The following is a 13379-nucleotide window of genomic DNA, read 5'->3' as shown; positions in this document are numbered from 1 at the left end:
AGACCACAGACAAACGAATTGACTGTAACATAGTTCATAGTTCGTAGGTTAGTAACTCGTTTAAAGGCTGCTAAAATTTGTCCTTCAGAATATTGTATTCTTTAATTTTTATGATTGATGTTTTTACTTCTAATATAATTTCCAATCATTTATATTTTATGAGATATGATTGATTTGCATGAATTTGTTTTGTTGCAATAAAATATTATTTTTATATAGTTGGATAATTTTTGAAAGCAGTTTGATTGTTCTTTTACTATTTTTAGCCTACAGAGTTTTGTTACATTTATAGAAATTACGAAGTATAAATTAAAATATTACAAAGATATTAATATACACTCAACTATTCAATAATAAATCGTTAAAATATTAGCAAATACGTCAAAAGACTAATTTCTCGTAATGCTACACTTTAATACATTTAAGTAATTATAGTACAAGCCAATTATTCTTAATAAGTAATATGTTTATTCATTGAAAATACAGGCTGTTAATGAGTAATGACTATTACGAATTTAAAGTAAGTGTACGAAAATCAGAAAAAGAACAGTACCTACAAGAAATTTATAAACATCATAATTATTATTCTGGATATTGGGATATAATAAAATCCTAAGAAATTAGCAGTTAAGTTCAATAACGTGTAATGTGTATGCACTAATAAACAAAGTACAAATCAAGAAAAAATTTTAAGTCACATATGTATTTTTTTTATTTCGGAAAAAGGCTTAAAAACTAACGTGTTGTCCGTGATATATTATTAACTAGGTTAAAAAGTAAGAACATGTGCTAAACTGTATCATGTTGTAATTAGTAGAAAAGATAATATTAATATTATGGTCATAATGATCACATTATGAACTATCAGATGTTGTTCGATATCTTGTAATTTCAAAATTAACTGTTGGTGGTATCAAAGAAAATACGATTTGCAGTAATTTATATTTGAGTATTTGTGCGGCACCGTTCTGTTATTTATATTTTGCATGCATACAAATTCGTTCGTAAGTGTGCGTAATTGTATATAATTTTATAAATAATAATAATAATAATAATAATAATAATAACAATATGGTCGTAAAACAATAAAGTAATAAATAATTATTTTAATAGAAATAATAATAAACAACTAATAAGATATTAATAATAGACTACTACTAATAAGTAATAAGTAACGAAAACAATAATATTAATAATAATAATCGTAATAATATTTTCGTGTGGCAATCCGATTGGTATCGGTTGCGGCCGGTAGGGTGCGTCCCAGTGGTGCGGCGGGGCTGCCGGGTAAATTGCTGCCGCCATACCACCACCGGCGCCCCATCACCACCACCGCACGTCCGCACGACGATCAGACGATCAGTATGTCCGCCGCGTTTTCGGTCGACACTCGTCAGCCGTCGGACCTGCTGTACGCTCGTCGCCTTTTTGACTATTCACCTCGCCCCGTCGTCGCGGCGTCGTCTTTGTAACCACCGTCAGAGCAGCCAGTGATCGCAAGCAACGCACCGAGGTAATACTACTTTCTGCGTTTGTACGCACATGCGGCTCGGAGACGATTAACAACCGGAAGTAATACATACGAACGATTGCGGAGCTTTTACGACAGTCCACGCGACGGTAAACCACCACCCGGACTACGTGTCGGAATAATGTCGGACGACAGCAACAGTTGCGGTGGCGGTGGTTTGACCACTAGAAGTCTGGTGAGTGACGATTTATGTATATTTATCACGATTGTGACGCGTTATTTACGAATTACGACTTGTATTCGTTTTGGTATACCGTCGCGAGCTCGACGACAAAATAACGATCGTATAGGGAGGGGGGTATTTGTAGTTATTGTCAGCGGTGTACGAGCACGGGTGGTAGAAATTGGAGAAATTATATCGACGGACTATTACAGCACGTCATGTTCACGTTTCGATGTACGTTTTATATTATGTGTATTATTATATATGGGTTTATCGTGCGTGTGAGTGCACGAGAGCGCGTGTACCGTGTGTTTTCATTATCACGGCCGCCGCCGACACCGCCACCCGCCGTGTCCGTCTTCTACCGATGTGTTTTGCGCGCACGCGTGCGCGTGTTTCGCATCGTCGTCGGCCATGACGACCCACGGGGGAGGCACGTCCACATCGGCCGCCGCCGCGGTTCGTCTTTTCATCCGACTCTAGACTGTTTAACGATATCGTAATTTTAAACGCCACAAGCGTCTGTCAAAACTTTTTTATCCAGCTCTGGTTTTTTTTTACACCCTCTCCCATTATGACGTTGTCGTTCTAGTCCAACCGTGTGCAGTATGGCGTGTTTAGTGAAAACAACACCCGTTTTCTCGGGTTTATGGACAGGGGCGGTTGTTTGTTTGTGTGTGAAAAGATGTTGTGAAGAATAACAGTTACCGCGATTGACGGGTTTGGTCCGGAAAATGAGAAGCGATGGTGGGAAATGATCATCCGGCGCGTCACGGTGACGTCACCAAGCGGCGACGGCGGACTTGGTCGACAAAGGCGCGTCCATCCGTACGACCCTCCTAAAACCTCATACCTCTCGTCGTTTTCGGGAAATCCACCACCACTACCAACCGCTACCGCCCTCGTCTCACTGCGCGCGCACTATGTGCGTAGACTGTAATGATAATAACAAATAATAGTACCATAATGACAAACAACATGCGGCAGTGCGTGCTTTTGAATCGCAGGTACAGCAGCACCGGCGGCACCGTGCGTAGATAATCATGATAATAATAATAATAAAAATAAAAAGACTGTTACTGAGCATTGGTTGTCCCGTTTGTATACATGTCCAAAGTATAGATGGTGCTCTATTCCCTCAGTCCTTTGAATGTTTCGTCTCCCTTTCCTTACACACCCTCCGGCGTTTTTATCCTAAACCCTTCTCTTGGGATTTACTTGTACGTGATGCACTATAACATAATAATAATTTTCAATACACTTATGTATGCGTGTATATTGTTTAAATTACGTGAGTGTACCACGCCACTTCGGCAAATCGAGTTTTTTTAGATTTTAGATCCATTAATGCGTAATGGTCGCCACCGTCCCGCGCCTCTTCACGTTCGTCGTATGTTTAGTCATTGCAGATCGTTTGTTACTTCGACCCGAAACCGTTTATTTATATTCCCAACTATTACAATGGCAAACACACGTGTTCTAATTTTATCCTAAATATCGGTTGCCCTCCCACTAACTTGAATTAGTATTATCTATAGAATTTTACAATCGCACAAGTTTGGTGTGGTGTTTCGTGCGTGCATGCATGCATATGGATATCCAGTTTTAAAATGTTATTCACCTGTAGAATTGTTGAAATTTATTTTCGCGATCGAGTTTAGGAGGGCAATTTTATTTAACCACATAAATTTATTCCTTGTCATCAATGATAAGAGTTAAAATTAGGTATAATTTTATGCCACTGGTTGAGTGGTTTCCCCACGTGTATTCACTTTTATATATAGATTTACCGATTTATGTTAGCATTATTTTGTTTTCGGATTAGGAGGTATTTTTGTGTAGAACCTGATTTTTCGAACGCACCGCCATCGCGTTTTTCATATAGATTTTGATAATATGAATTATATATTAAAATATAACAATTGTGTTATTACTTACTATGAATCCTATAATAGATTCCACGTTTCAAAATTGAGGTGAAAATGAATTTACGATAACGATCGAGCACTGTTAGTTTTTGTCTTTTTGATGTGTTTTCCACGATATTTTCGTTTTCGAGTACCGCGAAAAACAGGTTTTATGCTGAATGTGGATGATATAATGTTCCGGTTTAAATAATAAATACAAGAGATCCAACATTGCAAAGACGGTCTATTAATAAGACAAATAATAAATTTTACTTTGTATTTTAAGACTATGCATATAATTGTAATAGTAGGAAATGAAAATAATAATTGTTTATAAATAAATATTTAAGCATTTAATGACCATTCAAAGAATTGTGTTCTAAAATGTTTTTAATAATTTTACATTTTGAATTACACTTTTAAGAAATCGGTAAGATTTGCCATTGTGGTGTATCGTATTATTATTTTTATTTTGACTTGAAAAATCAATAACCTACTTTCGAGATTTTATAATCGATTTTAGTTAAGTGATTTGCCTGATCGGCATTAATTCTAGTTACAACTAGCGACTCAAGTAAATAATAGGATAACATCCATAATTTAATAAGTTTATTTTATATTTTTCACGTTTGAAAATATTCAGTATTTCATTACTTGAATAAAAAAATTTTTAGTTTTAGACATTGCTATTAAACTTGGCCACTGTTAATAGATGTGGTAAATTTGGACTCAATGATAAATCATTACCCATACTAAAAACCATCGTCCTGAGCATAGACGGCCTATCAGTCAATCATTTTAATGATAGCTTATATGGATAGGTTTTGTTAAAAACAAATTGAATGTATTATACAATAATATTTTAAGTAAATAACTTCTAGTATTTGTGTATTTTTTTTTTTTTTTTTTTTTTTTATTTAATCTCAAAGGTCTGGAGAAACAATAGTTTTATTTTTACAATAAATCCTAATCTGTAATTTATTTTGAGTTTTATATTTTTTTTATTTTGATAATTTTTGCTACTTTTGTATAACATTATTAGCTCTTTCTTTTAGTTACCTATTTTTGAACAAATATGTTAATCAAAACGACTTAGTGCATTTCACAACAAATATCCCTCGATACTAACGTGCTGAGTGGCGATTTTTTTCTCAGACCAGGGGTCCATGGTTATGGCTGGGAAATTAAGAACATGTTCATGATCAGCAGTGGATTCTTATTTTGTATACCCATAGCGAAAAATCACCACCTGGCGCGTTAGTATCGAGAGTGAAACGCAATAGAATTGTTTTATACCTTTTTGAAATTCTCTTTGCTACTGACGTAGAGGTTGTGGATCGATTAAATATTTGAGTGTGTACCTAATTGACTTGACATAGTTATTGTTTTAAATGCTTCTTAAACTGCGAAAAAATGTTTTCTGCGTTTATTTTAGAAGTTAAGTGTATAAATGCTAGCATATTTTTTGCTTATAAGGCTATATGTCCATAATGCTATTAATAAGACATATAACCAATATAAGCTGCTTTGAAGTTCAACTTTTAATTTAGCTGTTTTTTCCACTATACCGTCCAGTGAAAGTAAACACTAATTTTGGACATACCCACGTATTACCCTGCCACTGATACCGGGTATGTTAGCTTAGGTTCCATTATGAGAGTGTGTCGTGTGTGAGTATGTGGATAGAAGAGCTGATAATTTAAGTTGGGTTGTAGTGTGTTCTCGATGTGCTCCATCTGAGTTTGTTTAAATGGTTATATGAATTAATATTGCAGTTCGTGTTATATTTTTCTTATTCCTATACTATTAAGGCGCGAGTTTTATTTTATAAGTATTAACATGCTACATTTCTTAAAACTCCTAAGTATACTAATACATAAATGTACTAATTAATAACGTCCACACTGAATTTTAATGTATTATATTATTTCCAGTTTTAATTAGAAACAAATACAATATTAATTTCCGCTTTCATATTAAATAAAACATTTTATTCGTTATTTTTGCATTTTCATGTCTGGTGGTTTAATTATTTATATTAAAAATGTATAGTAGTTTGTATGGTGCCAAAAGTAAAATTTTAATTGTTAATAATAAATTAAAATTAAGTTTTGAAGAAAGTTAAAATACTATATTGAACAGTAGTAGTGTATTCTATAACAATGCTAAATATGTAAGATTAATTACATTTGTTCGAAAGAGTAAATATTATTCAACATAAATCGTTAATAGTTTCAAATTAGTCTAAATGTTTTTAAAATAGAATTCTGTATCGAAAATAATGATTTAAAAGCAAATCAACAAAATAGGAGTTGAAAAAATAACTAATGAGAATATTATTTTATTTTTGAGTTCATAAAAAATGTATGTGGCTACGTTGTCTTTTTATTTCTTATAAAAATTTATCGTGTTTTAAATTTTTAACAAAAAATTAACAAGAAAATCGTTAATTAAAGAACTTTTTACTACCAAGTAATTAGATATTTTCGTGATTTTGACGAATTTTTTAATTTCATAATTGTACTTAAAATATTATTAAATTTCAACAAAAAACAAATTAATTTTCTTTGTTTTTATTTGTTTTACCTATTTATGTAAGTAACTATTTTTTATTTTTTATCCTATTAAAATATCAACTAGATCGAATTTCTTGATATCCAAGTTAAAAATGGTGACATATACAAAATAAAATTTAAAAATTAATCAAAATCTACATTGTGTAAGACTGAATCGTTTAAGAATCTAATAAATTAGCTATATAGAGTTAGAAAACATCCAAGTATAAATTAATCTCAAAGTTTTATTCGAATTTAGATAATCAATTATGTTTCTCTACATGTTAAATGTTGGTTTTATTTTTAGTGTTCACTCTGTATCACTTTTTAAACTATTTTAATTGCTTAAAACTCTCTGGATACACGGGTACTAACTTTTAATATTATATCCTATATGTTCCTTTTTTTTTAAATTTCTTATGACCTTATAGGTTTTTTAATAATAACCTTTACCTACCTGCTAAATTAGATAATATATTCTAAAATAGATACCCAATACAACGTAAAACTGACATTTACAAGTTTACGGGTACGTGGTAAAGTGAATATAAGCAACTTTATATTAATAATAGTTAATGAATCATTTTATATTTGCATTTATAACAACTTCAAAATGTAAAATGATAAATGCGTTTAAATAGTGAGATAAATATTATTCCATATCAATAAAATATTAATACTGTCGTGTATAATATACCTTATGTAGTTATAATTAAATTACAATTTAAAATTTAAATATTTTCTGTCATATCTAAGTATACTTCTTTAATTACGTTTTTTGTTAGTTAATATTTTTAAAATTTATATGAACAAACCGTATATTTTTTCATTTTATAGCTCAATTCTAATTCAAATTTTATGTTTGGCATTTTTAATAAAATGCAAATATTATATTTAATATCTCTAAAAGGCTAAGCATTTAAGGTAATTTGAACGTGTATAAACGTGTTAGGCTATTCTTGAAACGAAGGAGAGAGTCATCATAGTATATATTTTAAGGTCGCATACAAAATGTAATAATGACAGATACTTTAAACCCGTTATCCTTTAACTTGATCATAGTATTCATCTTACTTTTGATGTTCTTTTCGATTTCTACCTATTATTATTTTCTTAAATTCTTACTAAGTACAACAAATAGGAGATTTACATAGTTAGTGATCTAACATTTTTCAATTATTGTTTAATTCATGTTAGTCAGGTCAAACTAAAGCATTTTATTGATCATGTTTATTTAAAATGTTTTCAGTTTTAAATAATGTGATCAAAATTTTCACTGCAATTGATTTTTAATCAATTTAAACAATTTTTTTCAGATCAGTTATAGAAATAATAGAATTAATGTGAAATTTATATTAGTTTTATTTTTTTTACTTATTCTAGTTATTTTTATGGCTACTTAACATTTAATTATAGGTTATTTATTTTCATATTTACATTTAAAATTGTCTTAAATTTATTGATTGTTGTCTAGTTAATGTAACATAACAATTCAATTTCTAACCTTATTCTAAGTATCATATTTTGTTATCATATTATTGAAAATGTTTAATTATTGTAAAATATGTTTGGTAAGGATTATCATTTTTAAAATGACAATTTTTTATGGTTTTGAGCGAAGCTTCCAGATGTAATTTTTTTTGTATATTAATAGATTTGTATGGTACTTCCTTATTAATCATATTTTAATGTGTATTTGTACTTCAAATAGGTATATATATTCTATAGACAATGTGGATTAATTCCCATTAAAAAGTCCTCTGTAATCACACTACCATATTGTGGGAAGTGAGGATGCATTTAATATATCTAGTCAATTGATTCTCATAACTTATTCATCGTTGTTATTATTACTTTGTTCATAATTATATGATCTTTTTTCACAGTTTAGAAGTATTTAAAATAGTTTAAAACTGAAAATATTAATGATTAAACACTAATAGATTAATCATTTATTTTTTGTTTTGTATGCGTATTTGGTAAAAGCTATAATTATTACCTTTCTATTTATTTATTATCAATTCAATTAAAATGGTATCAGATCCAGCTATGTATTAAGGTTTAAAATTTCAAGCAAAGCAGAAATATTAGTTTATATAGGTACTATAAAATATAATATCAAAACATTTTAATGATGAAAAATGACCTCATAAAAAACTTAAATGCTTTTTAGAATAGTTATTTTTCTGTAAAAGAAGACAATTTTACTTAAATTACATTTGGAGCCCGATTTTAAATTGGCTTTTAATGTTAAAATAATGTAATTCATAATTCTCAAAAATTGTGATTATTTAAATTTAATAAGAATTTCTGATTATAAAGTTACTTTTTTAAGCTCAATGCTATATAAAGTTTAATATTTCTACTTAAAAATAAATTAACTAAATTTTACTTCTTCTAAAGCAATAGATGTATTTTTATGAAGCACAGTTTAGCACTAAATATGCGAGTTCCAACAACCTTACCGAAAAATTTATAGGTACATGAAATAAATAGTATTTAAAGTTCCCTTTTCAGTAGGTACTTAAATTTCTCCAAATATCTATGAATAACAAAGGTTATTATTAAAATATTTTAGAAACAGTGTGTCAATATTTTTATATAATGATCAGTAGAAATTGGAAACTTTATGCATTGTATTTAAAAACTTAATATATACCTAGTAAATACTTAATACTGTCCTAGGCAATATTGTTATCAAGTGTTTTTAAATGTTTTTATTAACTTAATATTTCTTTGTTTTTTCTTACAAATACACATGACAGTCCCCTCCCCCGTATTGCTTTACTGTGTTAAGTTCTTTGTAACATTTAAACTGTAATTATACGAAACAAATCTAATCAAATAATCATAAATAGGTATGTATATTCTTATAATTGCATTTTACCCTTATTTTTCGTGAAGTACAGTCGTACAGTGGTTGAATACTCACAACCATCGTTCTATAACGAAATCGACTTCCAGAATTGACTGTTCTGTATTGCAAGTTGGACTTAGAACATCTGCTGTGTGCGATTTATTTTTCTTATGTGAAAACGAGAGATGAGATTACGATAACGCGTCATACCACGTGTATTGCAAAAATAGAAACAATTGTAAAACACGAATTTTTGTAACTCTAACTTCGCAATAGTATCTATCATGATATCAGTATTGGGTGAGTAGGTTAAAGTATGGTTTGTTTTTATCGAAAAAAATTCTTTAAATTGACATTTGAGGAAGGGGTTTAATGTACCGACAAATCTTTAAAAATGGTCGAGTTTGGTGTGAATAATACTCCTGAAAATACTTTTACCATTTTCCCTGTATGGTATAATAATAAAATATAAAGTAAAATATGTTATTGAAATATTTGAAATATAATCACAAATATAGTAATTATTAGTTATGTTTGAAAGCAATTAGCGACAGTAAAGGTGTTTTACACTGTGTCGTTTATATTTTAATACATCGTGGTGTTCATATCCCAGTGTTTTAATTGATTTAATTATGCTGCTATTTTTTTAATGTACCATATTACCAGGTGTTGTTGCCTCGTTGAAAATATTAAATTTGTCGACGTCTGGTTACAGTGGTCAAATGGTTATCAAATATTACTATTGATAAAAATAAATTATTTAAAATATGGAAGGTTATACTGACCAACCTTCAACCAGGGTCTAAGTAATTTATGTCTTCCAAGATAATGTGATCAAACTAACAACCTTAACTATAAAGCAGTTTTATTGTTTGCGGTTAACTACATATTGTGGTGGTAGCTGATAAGTGATAACAATACTACGGTGACGGTGACCAAAAATTGATGTAATGCGTCGTAATAACTGATAGTATATTTACTATTACAATTAATTTAATGGGTCGCATAATATTTGAATGGTTAAAATGTTATCCAAAATTATTAATCTTATCGGTACGATTTTACTTTGTAGATTTGCCGCACATCTTTTTTTATTTTTTTAAACGCACTCGAAATCTGTATGTATACGACGCGCGTATTTGTGTGTGTGATTTAGTATTTTTTCGTTTTATCTCTACGTCGTCGTTTCAAATTTCTCTTTGGCCCGTCGTCGCGCGCGTTAAAAACCCGATCTATCCGATTGCGGTTTTTATTCGCATGAGTTTCGTTTTTCTTTTCGCCTCCGCGTGTGTCGCGTACGCCGCCCGCGCTCGTTCTCTTGCCCTTCGGTATGCTCGACTCCTCACCACCATTACCACACCGGTACACGACGTGTATCATAATAATAATTTACAATAATAAAAATAATAATGCGGTGGCGACGGCGGCGGTAATACTTGTACACTGTATAACTGAGTAGTATTAGAATAGTAGGCGGCGGCGTGTTTTTCCCCGCTTTCTCCTTCCGCCGTCGCCTTCGTCCGGTACACAGCGCTCGCTCGACCGCCGGTAACGCCGCGCTCCTCGCCTCACTAGTACGCACTACACACACTACACACACGGACGCGCCGCGCGCCAGTTGCGTCTGTACATACGACGGCCGTACTCGTCGGTCGACCATCGTGCGTAGTGTCGCCGCCGCTATTTCCTCCGATTTCGCTGTTATTACTATTACTACTACTACTACTACTACTACTACTATGGTTGTTGTAGTCGCGTGTGAGTGAGCGTAGCGTCGAGCCTGAGCGCGCGCGCCTCGAGTGAGAGTGCGAGCGAGACCGATCGAGTGCGTGTGACGTCTGTGTGAGCGCGAGCAACGCCGCTGCGAGTGCGCGCGCCGTGTAGAACGCGATCGTACGAAAATGGCGTCATCGTCGCGCGACAGCGAGCCCGGGAAAACGATGTCGTCGCGCCACCACAAATATTCGTCGAGAATCGTGAGTAAAACTCGAATTATTGTTACCGCGATTTGGGGGGGAGAGGGTCCGTTTGGCGGTGTACGCTCGCGCGCGCGAGAGCGTCCGTGTCCTACGAATTCCCCGCGCCTAAATTCTATTGCCTAAAAAAATTTTGTTCCTAGGGGTACTTGCTTACCTTAACACACGTGTCGACGTCGTTTGTGGGTAAACGTTTCCAAAAATCTCTTTCATATTGTATACTATTTTCCATTTTTTTTCTTTCGATCTCTCGTCAGGTGAACAGAACGATTTTAGTGTTGGAAAAACCAGATTATGCTGTAATTTGTTTACCATGTAGTATATTCTCTGTTGGTTTCGATCCTGCTGCGAAATAAATGTGCTTGATATATCGCCTGCCTGGTGTTAAACGATTTTCACGGCGACACAAGGTAATTTCCGTTTAATGTCGATACATCGTATTGTAGTGTACCATACGCAATTCACGACGTCGTTCACACACCTGTTCATCGTCGTTTATACAATTTAATAAGTGCGCATGTACACACCCATTATACAATATCGTGTTCCGTTATTGCTGAAAACTGTATTTTATTTTTTTCGAGTTTATTCCAATTCTCGTAGTAAATATACATATACATTGCTGTAACGGGTTGAATCGCATCAATATTATTACATTTACAAATACTATATCTCTTGATTTATATAGTATAGATAGATAAAGAATATTTATGTATTATGCATTATGCTTAAAGCTTGTTATTTGTATAAAACTAACTAATACAATAAAATTATTACTTGGTAAATCAAACTATGTTTTGACAACGAGAAATTTAGTAATGGAATTCGAGCACATACATTAATGTGTATCCATGTGATCAGTCCACGTGCAAGCCGGTTTTATGGCTTCTTTGTATCCCTCGACTGAGCATGTTGAATTAATTTTTGGGTTTCTTTAGTGTCCGCAGTGCAATTTGTTTATATTAGTAGCATACTATTTTCTAACAATGGCTTTGTAATAATAATATATAGGTATTTTATGTTTAAATCTTTAGCGCGCGAAATGTGTAACCGAATTATAGGTCGAGTTAAACGCGTGATTTATCATGACATTATTAAACGTCTATCTGGACGCATTCAATTATATCAGCAATGTCTTGTTAACTTAAATTTGACTGATGACTTCGAGTTTAAACAAAGGTATTGCAAAATTAAAACTAATGGTTTCGCTAACACTACTCCAGAGCATTTCGTTCGAATGAGTCGAGTTTGATAGTAGCCTTTAGACATTAAATTATCATAATTTAACTTGCCTATTATGTGTTATTGTCTCAAGCTTCTAAAATTGTATTTATTATAATAACTTCTATGATACAATTGTGTTTGGATTGTATATCAGTTTTAATAATGGCTCGGTAATATATATTTTATGTTTAAATCTCTAGCGCGTCAAATGTGTAATCGAATTATGGGTCGAGTTAAACGCGTGATTTATCATGACATTATTAAACGTCTATCTTGACGAATTCAATTATATCAGCAATGTCTTTATTAACTTAAATTTGACTGATGATTTCAAGTTTAAACAAAAGTATTGCAAAATTAAAACTTAATGGTTTCGCTAACACTACTCTAGAACATTACGTTCGAATGAGTCGAGTTTGATAGTAGCCTTTAGACATAAAATTAATTGTAAATAACTTAACTTGCCTAGCATATTATGTTGTATCAATCTTCTGAAATTTTACTTATTATAATAATTAGTTTTATTGATACGGTTGTGGTTGGATTATGTCATAATAACCTAACGTTCAAAGAATCATGGTTAAGGTTAGGTAGTACTCTGTACTTAGTAGAAGTGTAAAATATTTCGTACTTAACCAGTAGAATTTTCGCTACTAATATTCCTTAGTTAAGTTCTCGCGTGAATATATTATAAACAACTTTGTTCACTCGGCAATGATGTGTGTAGATAAACGAATTCGATGCGCAAGATTTCCGTTCACATAGGTTTTATTTCAAATATATTTAAATTTAATAAAAATAAAATAAAACAACACTCGGAGATGAAACTTATATATAACACTGCTGCGGCGTAACAAATCTGCGATTATTCGTCGTGAAAGGCGTGCATTCGTCTGCGTTGTTGTAGTCTATCCTTTAACACCGTGTCTCGTTGCAAATAAATATTGTGATACGATGTTATACGATGCCAATGTCTTAATATATAATATACATGTATTGTTTTAATGTCCCTAACCAGGGATAATTGATATTGTTTAAAGAACTGTGGGTCATTATTTTTTTAACCTTGTAGGTATTACTGTTAATGGCGAATTAAAAAACTGTCGCGTTTTGTTTATAATATTAAATTATTAACACAACATCAAACGTAGAGTAATTTTACGCTT

At 31.9% G+C, this 13379-nt stretch overlaps 1 protein-coding gene across 3 annotated transcripts in view; it reads left to right on the top strand.

Moving 5' to 3' along the window:
• The first annotated feature begins 1353 nt into the window (after positions 1 to 1353).
• The window catches only part of LOC112596955 (jmjC domain-containing histone demethylation protein 1), a 31667-nt gene continuing 19641 nt past the window's right edge, over positions 1354 to 13379 (top strand). For 2 of the 3 annotated variants that reach the window (XM_025342845.1, XM_025342847.1), the window contains exon 1: positions 10604 to 10989. In XM_025342845.1, the coding sequence (XP_025198630.1) occupies positions 10915 to 10989 (75 nt within the window). In that variant the 5' untranslated portion in view covers positions 10604 to 10914. Of the gene's footprint in view, positions 1707 to 10603; positions 10990 to 13379 lie in introns of those variants that run through there. The other variant, XM_025342846.1, reaches the window with a different exon arrangement.

The sequence above is a fragment of the Melanaphis sacchari genome, unplaced genomic scaffold, assembly GCF_002803265.2.
Source record: "Melanaphis sacchari strain LSU unplaced genomic scaffold, SCAv2.0 Contig36_pilon_pilon, whole genome shotgun sequence".
Lineage (NCBI taxonomy): Eukaryota > Metazoa > Arthropoda > Insecta > Hemiptera > Aphididae > Melanaphis > Melanaphis sacchari.
Note: the sequence above shows the minus strand (reverse complement) of the source record. Positions and strands in the feature narration are given on the sequence as shown.